The following is a 17,509-nucleotide window of genomic DNA, read 5'->3' as shown; positions in this document are numbered from 1 at the left end:
ATATTAGTTGGCAGACCACCAGCACCGCATGACTCTCACTTTCATTACCCGTCGGATATAAGCTATGTTAAGCTTACTTCGTCATAATTCGCACACATTATGCCCAATTCCGCTGAAAACTAGGCGATATTATTTGACACTTGTGTTATTCCACTGGCGCGATTTCAAGCACTTAGGTGTGGCAAATACTTTGTGAAGATACATATAGTCCCGTATTAGCAAAGCTTGACTAAGTCGCCTAAGAAATTTCTGATCATCGACGACTCGTGTGTATGGTACATTATACAGCCCTATATTCGTGCTCGCTAATGGATAGTATGCGCATTCGCGCGTTCCATCTTTAGAGTAATGTGAGATCAACTATATGCTATATGGATGGTTAAAGGTTATTTTCGTCGTAATTACGATGACAGATCGCCCCAAATATCAAAGTATTGGATTTTGCGATGGAATCGCCAACTATACGGTCTCGAATGTGTACACATGAAGTCATTCAATTATATCACAACCGGCTTTGCGGTTTGCTAATTTTATACTCCTTCACTCTCTCGGTAACTATATTAATGAATGTAATGTGTGTTGAAGGCGGGTCAAGATAATGTTTACTTCCGGATTTCGTGTCCTGTTATCTTAACATTTGATTATATTCCTTGTAGAAATGGGAATAGGTATAGTGTCTGGTGGTTGTTGGGTGTTGGGTGTATATAATTTTTCCATTCCCTTGAACGTAATGCGAACAGAGCTATCTCCGGACTAAGTAAGCATAAGGTAACTTGATTGCGCATTTTGGCAGCGCTATCTTTCAGTGAGTGCGTATACGGAGGCCTGCGTTCGCTCATATCCGCTGCGTAAATGCTAAATCCCTTGCCAGTATCAATCCCTGTCCATAATTGATGATAAGCAGGCAGAGCGGGGCGATAATGTCGTTTAATCTCTGGTAATTACTCGGGTCACTTTTATTTACCGCGATTGCGAAGCACTTTAATATATACTTAGTATATGGCACGGGGTTATCGGCGAGTTTTCACCTACTCGTGAGCTATGCAATCCTTCTCGAGTACCGCCTCTTTATCAGTGCTTGCTTAGTTTTGGTTTCTTGTTATTCGCGGTGCTGCTGGTCAAGTCATTCGACACCTACAGTCCTACACGCTTTTATCGTGAATCGACGGACCTGTACATTGTACTTGCACGGTATCTACACATAAGTGTATCGCAAGAAAGTGGTTATGCAAGATTTACGTATTTTTGTAAGGTGAATGTGGCGATTACGTTCGAATATAAATCGATGGGGGGATGTCTGGTTGTCTTTTTGCTGCGTTTTTGTCACGTTAGTCACGATTGTCATGATTTCAATAAAGGCATGTAGGAAATTTCTCTCTTGATTTCAATTCTACGGCTTTAAGCCGCTATTCGGGCTACCCGTGTGTCCGATTTTGATTCGTCTGTACTGCAAGGGATCTCAGTTCACTTCGTTAGAAAACTGCACAACTGATTATTTCGATACTATTTGAATGCCAGGGGCTTCATACGCTGGGTCATATGTATTTGGGTGTCTGAAACTTTTGCAAACGTCAAATCGTATATAATGTAACGGACATTCCGGGCATGCTTTTAGCCAGAGGTGGTCAGTGACGAAGCACCACTTCTACTCAACAATGTCCAGTTCAAGGCAAAACTAGGCCTGAAATACTTACTTTTTTACTGGGAAATCGCTACTTATACTCGTACTGGAGTAGAAGTTTACCACAGTACCACTGATGACTTCTTCGAGAACCTCTGGTTTATCTCGCGTTTATGTAGCGAACAGAGGTGGTCAGTAACGAAGTACTTCTACTTTTTGGAAGTACCCAAGTAGTGTTCCTCTAATTCTGGTACTTACTCAAGTAGATCTGATTTTCTCTACTTCTACTTCGAAATATTTTGTGATCTACTTGAGAAGTAGTCTAATCCTCCAATATAGCCTGAGCCTGAGGAATTTCGGGGCTGTTTTAACGGAGCACCAACATTTAATATCCATAAAAGTCAAGTGAATCCCAGAAATTTTGTTGCGCTTCGCGCACATTAGTTATGGAGTGACAAATATGTTTTCATGAAAGTATCAGTGAATATAATTTAGGTACCGGATTGCTTAGTTCCTCTCACGTCACATTGTCGCCCGTATCAAATATTCCATCACAGTAAATGTGACCCACCATAACGTTTGAAACTACTGTTTCGCAATCTAGCAATTACCTATCATTTCGTAATCTCGCAGCCCATTACGTCTCCTGCTAATCTGGAAAATCCGGCTTTTTTGAACCTTTGAAGCTTTATGGACAAAAGACATGAAATATATTTTCCGATTTTTAGTGGTGCTATTTGTATTTCACTTTCAATTCCGTGTATCATACTTTGAGTTCGAATTACTTTCAGTTCTTTTGTCAGCATAACATACATGTTGAAGCAAAAAAAAACAAGTGTAGTAATGCCTCTATTTTCCGAAAATAAAACGACGTTAAATATAACTTTTACGATCCACAATAATTGTTATCAACGTATACTAATCGCGCAAAGTGTTGAAACCGTATGCGATACAACTTTTCCGTATTGCTCTTCGCCTAAACTCGGGGCCTTATCATATGAGGTAGGGCGCCATGCCATGATATTCTCTAACACGAGGTTTTCTAGTAAACCAAGGGTTAGTATCGCATTTTCATATCAATACTATAATTTGCATCCCATGATACGAAAAAATGCTTATTCTGTCGAAAATTGATACCTTCGTGGGATGCATCAATACGAACCAAGCTCTCTGCACCTTTATCATAGCTCAATTTGCAGCTGTTGACAGTCCATGAGAACGAATTAAGACTGTTTTCAAAACTACTTACTTACTTGAGTAGATTTAAAGTCGGTCAATTCTACTTCAAGTAGTTTTGGGTGGCTCATGGAAGAAGTACTTCTACTCGTACTGAGTAGATTTTTCGTCGCTACTTCTACTTGAGTAGCTTTCTTCACTACTTTGACCACCTCTGGTAGCTAATAAGACTTGCAGAAAACACCGAATTCTACAACTACCGGGATCCGTTTCTGCTCTTGTGACCACATGTAATGTACCATTGTGACGTCATATCAGCTTATCGCGTTGCGTACATTTTCATCACCCGATAATGAACCGCGTACCCGTGTTTCTATTCGCCGTTTCTAATTATAAAACGGAACGCGCTTGATGACACACGGTGTTCAGGGCTGCCATTGTTTTGATATCCGATCTTTTGAAAGATGTAGCCGTCCCGTACGATCACCGGTCTTCGACAAACACCCGCTTTCAGCATATATCGGAGGCGATATGGAAATCGCAGCGCCATATGCAAACGGACGTATATATCTCGTCTTGCGCGTCCGTGTTTGCCGCTAGCAAATACGACACGGGATTTTGTTCGGCGGCCAAAATTCAATACATGAATGGGACATCAGTAAATAAAATACAAGGAATCTCGCGATCCATCAATGGCTGTACTGCCGGTCGCCTTTTCATGACTATTTGACGAGCTAAATGGTTAATATTGGTGAAATAGGTGGGCGCCTTATGACAATTGTGTGCAAAAGTCCTTGAAAGGATATGCGCGGCCGTGCCAGGAGTATTTGCGTTGCCGAATCGTTCCGGAAAATCAATTGATAAGAAAGTTTCGCATTAGATTGCGGGGATGTCGGGTTATTGGTCGTATCGCGCGCTATGCACCGGTCATTTTCACTCAATTCGTAGGCGAAAGCAGTTAAATCAATACTCCAATCAATTTTTTGCTAGTATACTAGCTACAAATTAGGGTACTGTCGTATGGGCGCCTATATCTTCTGCGCTAGAGTCCTGATACGCCGTGTGTGCATGACAAGGATTTGAGAGGGAATGAATGGAATTACTTACCTCACGACTCGATTGTGACGTCAGAAAGGCGGTGAAGTGACGGTGTTGTAAATCGAGACATTCTTGCGGTTGATTTGACACGTCTCTGCGTGTTCAAATATCGATATCGCGTCCACGCGAAGTTTGAAATTAATGTCTCCCAGTGTGGATCGTTACGATATATCAATCGGCACTTTTCTTCGTACACTGGTGACCGTGGGAAATTGCGATTTCTCGGCGCTTCGCTTGACGGTAGTTTTCTGTCTGTGGTCGATAGTGCTGTGTTGCGTAATATTCCAATCTTCATTTGTGATACACATCGGCCTTCGCGGGCGATACGTATCACTGTTATCCGCTATGCCGCGTTAATAAGCCCAGAGGTGGTCAGTAACGAAGTATTCTATTATAGGTTTAGCCTACCTACACTGCTCCAGTGGTTATGTTTTAGACAACTTCCGCTCCTTAACAGTTTAATTACTTCTGATCACATCAGATGAGGGAAATTGTCACAAAAACTAGGCGAAAGAGCTCCTGTTTCTCTGCAACTGAATATATTTTCGAAAATTGCGCTTATTTGTAGAGTTCATTACACTATAGTCATTATTTGACAGTCGGAAACGTGTCTTTGAAATTGTTAATTCTAGATGTTACTGAGTAGTAATTTAGCCCGTTGCTTGTAAATTTACTTGAGTAGCTACGCTGACAATTTTGACCTCCTCTGGTAGGCCTTTTATGCTTACTATAATGTGCGTGTCGATACGGATTGGCTCTAATTTTATCCAACGCTTTGATTCAGCGGTGAAAATTGCTGGTCGATCGAAATTCAATCACAAATGGTGGACAAACATTTACCCGATTTATGATGCGTTGTTTGCTGCCTAATATACACTTCACGCGCGATGTGATAATTGGACAAAGGATCGGTGTATCTACTTTCGCATTGTGGGAGTGGCGGATTAGATCGATAACACGGGACGGTATCTCTAATAGGCGCGTAGTAATCTGGCGGGTAGACTCGGGAGGCTTGCTATCGATTTTTTTTTGGTGCTGCGCAGCATCTTGTTCTTGAACTTATCTCGTCCAGCCATCAACATCAACACCTCAACATGTCACGGATGATATTGTGTACGGTTCGAAGTATTCTGTACAAAGAAGACTTTCAACATTTGGGAATATATATCATTGTTTCAATCTAATGTACTAAGACCGTTAAGGGGCGTAGTGCTATGAATATGATGCAAATGTAGTCTCAAAATAAAGTTTAAATTGTGAAAAAATTGGGGCAGCAGCCATATTCGTCAGATACATGAAGTATTCGAGCTGAAGCTAAAATCTTTTCACTAGATCAGATGTATTGTCCCGCTCCAAATATCTCTGTGGTATGGAGGTCACTCGCCATCGCTTCTCAACGCTTATTTCCTAAACGTACCGGTACTCTTAGAAACATATTTTTTATGAATTTCCTAGGTAGGCTTAGTTGATGAAATTGCAACTGGACTTGAACGTATAATTTCAATAATTTTCTTGCGACTTCTGAAAAACAACTGTCACTGTCGGATTTTGACGCATGAATTCAATACCGGATTTCAACAAAATAATAATGAATACATCTTGACCATTATCAATCATTGCGATATATGACATTCATGCCTGTGTACATTTTTTGACTTGTGACTTACGAACGTCAACTTTTCCGTGTAGTACATGGCTATTTATTATCCCTTGTGCTTGAAGCACTCGTCCCGTCCTGGTGTGTGTTTCGACTTTTGATTTGACAGTTTCCGGTGGGTTCACTCGTGTCGTGACTATTTTAAGCGGTAATCGATTGATCGCCCGACGCGATGTTATGCCGTTTTCCCGATTCCCCCTTTAAAGATCTGCGACTAGTATCGCTAATTATTCCGATAAATTGACCGCTTTCACTAGCGTTGAACGAGCGCTACGCACTCGGGAGCTTTGTCCGAGGGCAGGCCCGTGCGGGTTGATGAATAATACATCATCTCCGCGGTCGGTTGAAGTTGGAATTAATATCGGTACGAGACAATGAGGGGGCATATCCGGGGAGAGTACGAGCTCGTAAACCTGCACATTCTGTGTGCGCGTGCGTTCCAGGGTTTCGCAAAGAAGCCCCGCGTATATTCTGGAAAATTTGAAGTTGCTTTGTGGCGTCACTGTGTAAATGATCAGTTGCGAAGGCTTCTATGAAAAAATCTCCGATAGTGTTGTGTTGGGCTGAATGCGAGTCACTATCCGATGTGTACTTGGATTTGAGCGTGATACGAAATGCGGGATTTTTGAATTGAAAATACGAAACCCACTTTGATATATCAACAATACCCACACGTTACCTATATGTTATATCGCGGTCATGTATCGATTTTGCGGGCGATTCCTTGTTACCGACGCCTAGCACTTCACAACTCCTTCGCGGTCGATAAAATAGATATCTAGCGATTCGGCATGCCCGGCCGGCTCCGTAATATTAATAGACTAGAAATTTGCGGGTGATTGATTGGGCGCTCGCGGCTCCGTTTGTTTGTTTGTGCCGGTGAGGCGGGTGGGGATTAACGGCAGACGCCCAGTAACGATACACTCCTTGTTATTGATCGAGGAGGCGATCGGTTATAGCGCAGAGGCGCGCGGCGGTGTGTTATTCCTGGTGAAATCGATGAGGTTTTACCGACGAGAATGCCGTATTATACCTGGCGGATGAGTTCTGCGGTAATTGTCGGTGATTGAAAGAAAATCTGCGGCGGTTATGATCATTGATTCGTTAAGATGGTAATTTTCAAGGTTGGCATTGGATTATGTATTGAATGTTTCATTTCTACGAAAATGCCTTATTAAAACTTGATGCTTCGAACGAGAATTTCGAATGCCTGTGAATTACTATACGCCTTTTCGAGTCGCTCTGGGTGTGGGCTTTAACTAGGGATGGTCAGAGCTTTGTAATGGAGTATCTTCACAACTTTTTCATAGTGCTGGTGTTTCAAACTCAAGTAGTTATGCTTTTACACTACTTAAACTCCTACTTCAACAGTTTTTGGGTTGGGAAAAACTACTCACTTTTTACAATTTGGATTTATGAAAGAAAGCAGTTGTGGGATAGTTTACATCGTTAACGTCTGCAATCGTCATAAAAGATCACCCGAAATAGCCTCGGATGGCGCGGTGACTGGGTGTATTTACGAAGATTACACCTAACAGGATAGCATCATCACTATCCTATCAGTCATCTATCATTTCCGAAAGTAGCCACATTTAAGAAAAAGCGTGGACATTGTTGCGAATAGAATGCTGCATTCTGACGTTCACCACCACGTTGTGTAATGTGCAGTACACGCACGCCTCCTAACACAGATTTGAAATTGTGTCGCAAACGCGCGCGCCGTGTCCGCTTGAGCTCGCTCGCCGTGACTTCTGACAAATGCGAATTTTCTCCAATCGAGTATTGTGCGCGAATGCGAGTCGTCGTAAATTGGTAGCGATGGATATTTTCACGGTTCGGAAGCGATGTCATCTACCTCGATGAGGTCATAATTCGCAACACTAGATTACGTACGCGGCTTTCCTGGCTTGGCGTCTGGTATGATAGGATATGTGGCGTCGGGGCCTACGATTTTAAAAGGACTGTGTTGTGAATATATTTGTATTATGGGCACAATATTCGGTATTGTCAGTGTTACTTTTCTTTAAAAAAAAAACTGACGACAGATCACAATTCGTCAGAATAAATGCTGAATTTCAACAAAAATGTGCGTATATATTGTTATTTGGCTATAACTCATTTTGTGTTCACAATAGAGAAAACTTTCTTCTCAAGACAGATAGAAACATGATGTTTCCGCATATTTTGAGCTATATGTCATGACTCTACGACCAGCGGTTGCCGAGATGGGCCATTTTACCCCCCCCCCCCCCATGCGCAGAAATTGGGGGGTTGCCGGCTGGAAAATGGGGGTAATCCCCCGAAGTCACTTTCTATTGAAGTTTTAGGTCATTTGTCAGGATTGAGAAATTCCTTTTTTCGATTTGAAAAAAAGTCATTTTCACTCCACCCTAACGTTCACGGACACATATATCGGAACCCACACGATCTATAAAACTCCTATACGATACATGCACAATGAACAAGCGCACTGCACAGCAAACTGAAACGACACTCCACGCACACATACCCATCAGCCTAAACCTAGCCCAGTATCGTAGGCCCCGGTGGCGTGCTTGGTATCTTCATCTCGCCACGTTTTTACTCGAACCAACGCCCGTGATGGTCAGAAATGGTCAAGGTAGTCAGCAATGATACTCAATTAAAAGCAGCGATTTCAAAGTACAGGAGTAAACTGTTTCAAACAGCAGATTTTCCACAATTGCTATGTCAGTTTCACTCGAACAGGTGGTGCAAAAATACCCCGGAACTACTCTATACTTTACAAAATCACAAATGTAGAAAGTAATTTGAAGTGACAGAAGTATAGTCTAAAAACATGGCAGTGCAATTAGGCGTAACCAACCCGAGTACTCCGATAATGATATCGATCTTAACTAAAATGTGTTCTGATATCATTCTTTAAAAGGCATTTCGGGCGCTATGTGATCGAGGTTAAATTCGGCTCGTGCTATCGGTTGCCGATAAGACTACGGGATTTAAATGTGTTTTGTTCGGCCGCATTCTAAACGCGTTACTGGCGAGATTTTCCAGAGCATATACCAGGGGTCGCCAACTCAAAACGGGTCGCGGGCCACTTTCCAAACTTCGTGGAGGCCGCGGGCCGCATGAATTCGATATCGATGTAAAATAGGCAACCACGTTCTAAAACTCTACGTCAGCACAACGGTGAGCTATCTAACATAGGCGATGGGCATATTTGACCACAAAAGAAATAATATTTCATTAAACTAATACAAATACAACAAAAATTATTATCACCAATTATATTTTATTTTGAGCTGTGAGCTGTGCACGATACCTGGAAACGCTTTTCAGCATCTAAGAAATCGATATTGGGACTAGCGAGGTACGTTACGAGCTGTAAGACCATCTCCACGTAAAGTTTGATCTTGTGGGAACCCTAAGCCAGTGGTTCTCAAACATTTTTAGACACACACCCATTTATGATACTGAAAAGTCGTCATATCACAAAATGCAACCAGAATGCTAGCAATCCCAACGGCTAGTTTGATGGCATGGAAGGTTATGGCTGTTGATAACATAATTCTATAAGATGAATTCCGGACTACAAACATAGCAACAACTATCAAATAGAGGTAAATCGCGCGGAGCGCGAAAAAAATTCATTTAAGCGCATCTCCGCCTCCCCTTCAGATGCTTTCGCTCCCCCACAAGGGGCGCGCGCTCCCCAGTTTGGGAACCACTGCCCTAAGCCGTTTTCTACGCGTCTCGGTCTTGGCAGTGTTTGGGCCATTGCAAGTCAAGACGATATGCCCATTCACATCAGCTGATTCTCCCTCGATGGAATGCTGTTGCCATCACCACAGCCGTTTTAGCTATAATGACGAATAGTGATGTTGGGCACAAGAGAATAGCTTATTTTGAAACAACAACAACATGTTGAAACTGTAATTAATTTCAGCATTTCAAACTGGTTTTCTTAGCTTTCTTCCTAAATCTCAAATCAGGTCGCTGGCCGCAGAATATGACTTGGCGGGCCGCGTGTTCGTGACCCCTGGCATATACTGACTGATGTCGGTCGTTGGCATTCCTGGTTCTGACTTCTGAGCGTACTTGGTTACAGTTTATGAGCGGATGCTGTTGTGATGTCATACATGAAACATGTTGCTAAAATTGTTGATATTTCGCAACTAATCGATAATTGTAGGGACAGACCGGGGACTATGATAACTATTAACTATACGATAAATTATCGTAGGTCTCGGATAGACACGTGTGTGGTGTACAGGAATAGACGTATGAACATTCGGACATCGTTTTGTCACAAGTCGTTTACCGGATTGGTCACCCATGTTTGTGTTATCGCGCACTTCTCAGAACGGTTTGGACCATTGGAGGTGACAAATAAAAACACGCAATCTTGATGCGCAATAATACCAGAAGGTACGAGTCGTTAAATTGACTGATAGTTTTTCAACCGCTAGTCAGTATACGGTATCGTATATATCTTATATTGCCGGACCACGGCCTGACCTAACGATCTCGCCTTCCATGACATGCCACCCCATTTCTTGTCACTTGCTTTTTCCTATACTATTTTCTTTACTTTTCATCCAGTGTGCAATGCAGAGTTGGATCAATTACATTATTTCAGTTCAATTACAATTACAATTACAATTACTTTCATGAATGTTTCAATTACATTACAATTACAATTACTCCATGCTAAAAATATCAAATTACAATTACAATTACAATTACTCCTTGTATGCATCAATTACATTACAATTACAATTACAATTACTCCTTGCATGCATCAATTACATTACAATTACAATTACAATTGCTGCTGTTGAACATTTAATTGAATAGTCATAAATTCAACCGTGGTCCTTGACAACCGTAGCGTCGTATTTAACAACAATTCAAGTCTAGTTCAGATTGTGTAGTAATAATTGCGTTGATGTGCGTACATAGTATGCTATGTAAGATGTCACTGTGACGTAATGTAAGCGTGTTTTGTATGCTAGGTAATTATGGCTCACGTAATTGGAAATGTAAAATGTTATTTACCTAATTTCCTATGGGTTAGGATTGAGGATAGGGTGCAGTATGTCGTTGAAAAAGTATTATAATATATGCATGTGTTGGATTTGCGTATATAGTATATAATTAAAGAAACAATATTATTTTTATCGAGGGACGTAGGAATTAGGATGAGGAGTAAAAACAAAACCGTGCTTTGTCAGATAAGACGTTATATAATATCCAGTGGTCTGGTTAGTTAGCCAGACGAAATAACGATGCATCATCGTGATCTGAAATCGTATTGTAGATTGCCAACCCACGGATAGATGAGCAATATGTGAGTCACGGATGAATGTACCGACAAACGTACTGAAAAGTCGGCTAAAACCAGCAAACTTTATAGTCCTAGAGCTGGCGATCCATGCGTCCAAATTTGATGCATCTGGTCTTCATCGTAAGCTATTGATGTACTAATTCCGAAAATACAAAATAAAATCTCGTCAGGGCAATGTAACTGCTCCAAAATAGCCGTTTAAGGCCGACTGTTCTGAAAAGTGAGAGCGCTGCAGCAGCATGACTACAACAATTACCAGTTACGCCCATAGCGATTGTTCAGAACAATGCCGATTCCCAGACTTTCACGACTATTTTGGGATGGTACCATTGCCTGGAAATATACTTTTATTGCGGAATCAGTGCGACACTAGCTTTCGATTACGACCATACATATCAAATTTCGACTCTTGGATCGCCAGCTATGGGACTATCAATTCTGCTGCTTTTAGCCGGCTCAGCAGTTCGCTTCTCGGCGTATTCAATCGTGAGCCACGTGTTGCGAATCCATCGGTTGGTTAGTAATTTAAAAATTGTATGGAATGGCAGCCGAGGCCAGCATAGCGGTAAAAATAAAAATAAACTCCGCCCGCAAGGGCGCGGTCAATGGCCTTCGCGAATGGATCCACAAAATTCCTTGTCGTTCGTTTAAAGAGAATGCATTATAAGTCAATTGTTTTATGTTGTGCTTGTCAGGTCTCAATAGCAATTTAATGTAATTGAAATTGTAATTGAGCAAAATTTTTGTCAAATTACAATTACAATTACAATTACACAAAATAAAAATGCTTCAATTACAATTACATTACAATTACATTGAAAAATGTAATTAATTACATTCAATTACAATTACAAATTACCATTGATCCAACTCTGGTGCAATGTGCAATGTGCATGCCTCCTAGGCTAAGGTGGGTGCCTGATTCCATAGACTACTCCTACATTTTTCCATCTTTTCATTGTATCGCATTTTTGTGGTATATTGAACTTATAAAAATTGCTAATAAACCAACCAACATATAAATGACTCTTTCTTGCATGATAATTCTTGAAAATATTTAGGTTCACGCTAAATTCCTCCAATGACGTCACAACCGTATGAATCGTGGGAAGTTCAAATACGTCCCTTTTATGCGACCACAAAGAATATAATTCCAGTCCCACAGCACATTTAAGAAAATTTAGTGTTGATCACGACCTGTCAGATGCGCCCTTTCCAATAACGGCGTAGCACTGCGCTACGAGTTCCGTATGCTGCGAGACAGTGCTGTGTTTTGAGAACTGCAAATCAATGTACTGTTTAATTGACGGATAAACATTGGATTTCATCCATTGTAATGAAACTCTTTCGGGGCATACTCGGAGGCCCGTAACTTCCGAGAACCGTCCTTGAATTTTTTAATTTCCAACCAACGCCGTTACCCAAATATTTGCGTGTCACAAAACACAACTATGTTTCGTTATGCGACGTAAACTACATATTTACGATTGTATACACGAGATTGGTATTTGCACGAGCGGTTGATGTTGTCGGGATAGGCACGCGTTAATATGCGAAAGGCATCTCGGCTTTGATGTCGCATCTTTGAGATGTATAGGCGCGGGTCCTCGGTTTACGGCGTGGGATTAAATTCGTTTGCTTTGCGACGGTAGCCGTTGGCTTGAGCGCTGTATCTTCTTACTTGGCTCCGGTAAATTGATAATTCCTCTCTTACATCACGTGTGAGAGGCTATTTTGTTGTGAAATATTGCGTGTTTCGCGACTCCGGGTTGAGTGTTAAGCTCTAGTCGAGTGCTCTAGAAGCACATATTACGATGTAATAACGGTAAATATAACCTGTAAAGTTCAAAAACGTGATCACATCGGAAATGATGGCAGTTATGCGTCATCAAAAATAACTTTGTATTTCTTGTCCTTGTCATTTCATAGCGCATTGTGATAATGTCATGGGTTTAGGCCGAATTTTCTAAACTTTTTACATTTGGTAGTTTGAAAAGTAAAAAGTACTTTTGGCGTAAGTTTGTATCGCGCTTATGAGTAAAAATGTCGCAAAGACCACGCGCAATAGCATCTGTGCCACGTTAACTGAATATATACCGGTTTTGAAGTTTGTATACCATAATGACATCAGCCATTTTGCGTTAGTTGCGGAACTGTTGACCAGAGTTGATCGGAAACGAAGTACATCTACTCTTTCGCGGTCCTCAATACCGCAGTACCCAAGTGTTCACAGCGATAGGCTCCTATCGCTTCTACTTCAAAGATTTTTAGCCAAAACTACTCGCTTTTCACGCTTTAGATTTTGTAGCTACCTCCGGATTTATTGGAAGAGTATGCGACTACGGCCTACGATAGATGCGACCCTCGCTCGACATAATATACTTCTTAAAATTACATAATTTAGTACTTTAGCTCACGCAGATCATTCTCTGCTTTCACTTGAAGTGGTTTTGGCTTGTCTGGGAAATCGCCACTTCTTGATACCAACTGTTGTATTGGTATAACACATCTAGATGTCACTCTGGTTACGCGTATTACTACGAAATTTTCACTATTTTTCGACAGGTCCGCACGTTATTTGTGAGCGGGCTGCCGGCCGACGCGAAGAAGCGCGAGCTGTATCTACTCTTCCGAAGCTTCAAGGTATGTGTGGTCTCGCCTCCAACGAAATTAGCTGGTTTCAGACTATGTGGCGCAGGCGTCTTTTGTCGGCCGCGTCTCGCGATGCACTGCAAGCGGCGTAGCGGGCGTCGTTAAAATTAACGTGCGGCCCCGTTAAAGTTAATGACACGCCGGCGTATCTTGTAGCAGGAGGTGGTCCGTTCCAAGTGCTCAAGTAGGTTTTGCCTACTGCTTTGATAGCTTTTTGGGGGAAACTGGCTTTTTAAAAGTATATAGTAGTTCAGCTTCTTGGGGGTACAGAAATTCAATATACAATGAAATAGTATGTTCATTGTTCGTTCATATTGAAATGAACCCGCATATTTTCGGCGGACACTCGTCAGGGGTAATCGTCAGCTGGTCAGCTGGTCAGCAACTACTAGAGAATTGAAAAAAACATTGCACGTCAAAAATCGTATCTAATTGAGTATGAACGATGATAAAACTGTTGCTTTGTGACCTTTGCTCGGAACTAAGCAACTGTATACTGTTATTTTTTTTCGTTGGCACCTGCGCTCGGTGTGCCTTGTAACGTTGAAAGTTTATTCCACGGTGGACTAATCCCCGTAATTACGGCTTTTCCGTTGGATTGCTGCGGCGCAGACTCCGTAATAAGCCGTCGGCTATTGTCTGTAGCTGGTCGAACGGAAAAGTGCAGGGTTGGTGCCTTTGGAAAGTCGTGCGATTACAGACAATCGGTCTCCGGGCAGCCTATACAGTATTGTGAGGGTATTCAAACGTGGAGTTGCTTCCTTTATGCTGGTGCGTGCCTTAATTTAAGTACGGCACGGGATAAGAATATGTATTCGAAACGCCCGCTTTTTGTAAGGTACAGTACAGAAACCATGGTAATCACTAGGTTCCATTCGGATGTCGCTGGAAAGAGGCAGATAGCGGGCCGCTTTCCAAATTTTCTGTGTCGTACCCGGTAGGTTATCAATTCTAAGATTAGTGTCACCAGCGCTTTATCTCAAGTCGGATGCGTGTCGTTCTCTGTTGCCCGCGAGAAATTTACTATCCGTTATCTTTTCCTGCCGTGCGTCGTTTTTATCCTGGGTATTATGTATTATTCGTGTCTGGTGAACTGGAGTGTTTTCTCATACCCGTCCGTATTCTGCGAATCGCGTGTAGGAGAGCTTTCTGAAAATAGCTGTGACGTCACATTGAATAGAGTTATTTTCGGTTATTTGCGCGCATCGCGTTTTTGTGAAACTATGGAGTATGACTCGTACGTATCCGAAGCTTGAAGCGTCTATGCGCTCAACTTGAATATCTCCGAGACTCGTATTATAGATGTGGTCTCCATACTGTATTTCCTCCATTGGAGCATCGAAAAACATGTTGCACAGGGCCGCAAAAATAATACATACTTGAAACTTCCTAGTCATTATTACTGTTATTAATTCATTATATAGGTATACTATATGCAAACACGCGACACGAAGCTAAATGCTAGACTCTGAATCTGCTCAGATCTACGTGGTCAGTAGCTGTACTTACTTGACACGATGCTTCATTCTTCGAATCGGCATACGTACTTTCGCTTGCCATTTTTTTCAATTCTAGTGTTTTTTTCTTTTCTGTCCAAGCAATCTGCTAGGGCAATATTCCGTAAGCGCTAATCGAATGCCGCCTCCCGTTTTGCAGGGTTACGAGGGCGCCATTATCAGAACCACGGCGAAGCCCGGTAAAGCGCCCGTGGTGAGTATACGCGCTCGTATCAAATGCGCCTTGCAATGAGTTAACGGTATTCGTGTTAATTTCTAAGCCTGTCGGATTCGTGACGTTCGATTCGAGGGAGGAGGCGAATAAGGCCAAGATCGCCCTCCAGGCAAGTGTGCTTTCATTGATTTGTTTGCAAGAACCGGGAATCCATTCCCACTCTCAATGTCTCTTGTCTAGTCATTTTTCGTTGTTGCGTCACTGTTCGCCTGTCACACTATAGTTCGTTGTAATTGTAGCTAGGCCAGGGAACAACGATTCACCCTTGTAGTTGTGATACAAATTGTACCATTATTCCTTATTTGCCACCGACGGCGGCGTGGAATATTCGAAATTGTATTACATCCGTTGATCCGTAGATCTATTCGACACGGCTCTACCTCTGCCGTTATGTATGTACTGTATTGTCGGATTGACAGGGCGTGAAATTCGACCCGGAACTGCCCCATACGCTGCGATTGGAATTCGCGAAAGCCAACACGAAAGTCAAGCTTAGAGCCTCCACCTCGCCGGCGCTGGATATCAACGGCGGTCAAATCTTGGGCATTCTACCTCACCGTGAGTGCCGGACGCGTTTACGCGGTAGTCAGGTGCAATATATATAGTAACTTCATATTATTGTTTAGACATCGGGGCAAACGTATTGCAGACAGACATCTGGGGCCAGCCGTGAGTATATTTTCTATGATGCACCACTGTTGTTTCTGGTTTGCGTTTGCCTGTTTTTTTTTATAATGATGTTCATTAGGATACCAAATTGAACGTTATAGGTAGCCAGCATTGCTGCTCAAGTAGAACTAGTGCCATAAATTTCTACTCTAGTACAAGTAACTCATCTTTTGTGGGGAGCTGTTTAGGCAAGGGGGTATGGTAGTGATATAAACCCATTCCAAGATTTGTTCCTACTTTACAACATACGGAGTATAAAACGTATAGTTTTGCGTCAGTGCGGTGAGGTTAATGGGTGGTGAGGCATATCTCATTAGCATTCTTCACAGTCGGGATAAGTAAGAAGGTACTATATGTTGAGATTGTTCGCAAGTGGTGTAGGTATGAAAAATACATGTGACAGTTTGGTCTTTATTGATTGCAGTTACATACATGCCAGCTACATCACTAAGAGAAGGTATTTGCTATGCACTACATGCCGACCGCCGTAACTTTACAATTAATACTACACTGACGGTTGGCGAAGTCGATAGTTGATGGCGCATTTTTTCACCAGTGTTGTGGTTGTCGAATTGTTAGCCAACAAGCGATGAGGCAGATAAATTTGTGCCTATGTTGTATTGTCTCACTGCCCTGTCATTGTACGTAATAATGCCAAATTTCACATTCTAGTGCGATTTTGAGGGGTTATGGCATTCTGACATTGTCAATATTCGGATTTTTGGAATCGTTCGAAAATAGGATTTGAGTAATTATGGTTATTATAAATTCTGAGCTGTTTGTGATCGATTGCGCTATCACAGGCGAGGCTTGGCTCGACTTTGCTTACCTAGCTTCTTTCGCCCTCTGATGTGTATATAATAGATTAACAAATTGCGTAATTTTATGTGTAAGGATGTTCAAGATTAGTCATTCATGAACAATTGAACATCCTTAGAAAGATACCAACAATCATTGAAGGTTTTCACATTTTCTTGTCCTGACGACACTGCCTCACTTGTCGCCCACCCTGTGGCCGCACGTCACTGGTATTTTCGTGTCCTTTCCGCGTTCTGCGATTGTGAGACTGTCCCCTTTCATTTCCAGCTTTACATCTTACCAAGACTTGATGCAAGCTCACGCCCAACCTACACATCTCCACGCGCCGATACAGGTAAAAACGCTCGATTTAATGGCGTTTTCTATACGTCCTGCAGCACAAGCAAATTATATCACAGACCGCGCACTCCTTTAGCGATTGATTTTGCTGATCTGTCTATAGGCGTGAGATGCACCAAACGCTGCCTCTTAGAAGTAAAGTTAAGGGTCTGAGGCTACTAATTTCCGCACAGTTTTCAATTATTATCACGCGTAGGGTGAATGCTGATATATTCACAGTGCTGTAACGGTGTTGCATAACTGCTGCTTTTGGGATAATCCCGTGAGGCGTTTAGGTTTTAATGTATCTGTTTTTGTAATGTGTATCTGTTTAGAACTGCTGTCATCGTATGGTCACTATGGCGAATTGTACTTCGATTTGTACGTTGATGTCACAGTCCTTCGTGAGGGTGAAACTTCATGGCGCCTGCGATTATTATTG

The 17,509-nt window shown here is 42.1% G+C and overlaps 1 protein-coding gene and 1 long non-coding RNA gene across 2 annotated transcripts in view; one reads left to right on the top strand and one right to left on the bottom strand.

Annotated features, from left to right (window-relative positions):
- Positions 1 to 17,509, top strand: part of LOC145442520 (uncharacterized) — a 30,237-nt gene that overhangs the window by 1,970 nt on the left and 10,758 nt on the right. The window contains exons 2-7 of the mRNA XM_080320459.1: positions 13,444 to 13,521; positions 15,187 to 15,240; positions 15,308 to 15,370; positions 15,681 to 15,819; positions 15,888 to 15,930; positions 17,017 to 17,083. Coding sequence (XP_080176585.1) covers positions 13,444 to 13,521; positions 15,187 to 15,240; positions 15,308 to 15,370; positions 15,681 to 15,819; positions 15,888 to 15,930; positions 17,017 to 17,083 — 444 coding nt within the window. The remainder of the gene's footprint in view (positions 1 to 13,443; positions 13,522 to 15,186; positions 15,241 to 15,307; positions 15,371 to 15,680; positions 15,820 to 15,887; positions 15,931 to 17,016; positions 17,084 to 17,509) is intronic.
- LOC145442527 (uncharacterized) lies at positions 8,954 to 9,575 on the bottom strand. The gene is made up of 2 exons (XR_013916087.1): positions 9,378 to 9,575; positions 8,954 to 9,263 (listed from the first exon to the last, which is right to left on the bottom strand). It is a non-coding gene; the product is annotated as an uncharacterized LOC145442527 (long non-coding RNA).

This window comes from Botryllus schlosseri, chromosome 7 (assembly GCF_051294905.1).
Source record: "Botryllus schlosseri isolate E-star chromosome 7, Bs_hap1, whole genome shotgun sequence".
Taxonomy (NCBI): domain Eukaryota; kingdom Metazoa; phylum Chordata; class Ascidiacea; order Stolidobranchia; family Styelidae; genus Botryllus; species Botryllus schlosseri.
Note: the sequence above shows the minus strand (reverse complement) of the source record. Positions and strands in the feature narration are given on the sequence as shown.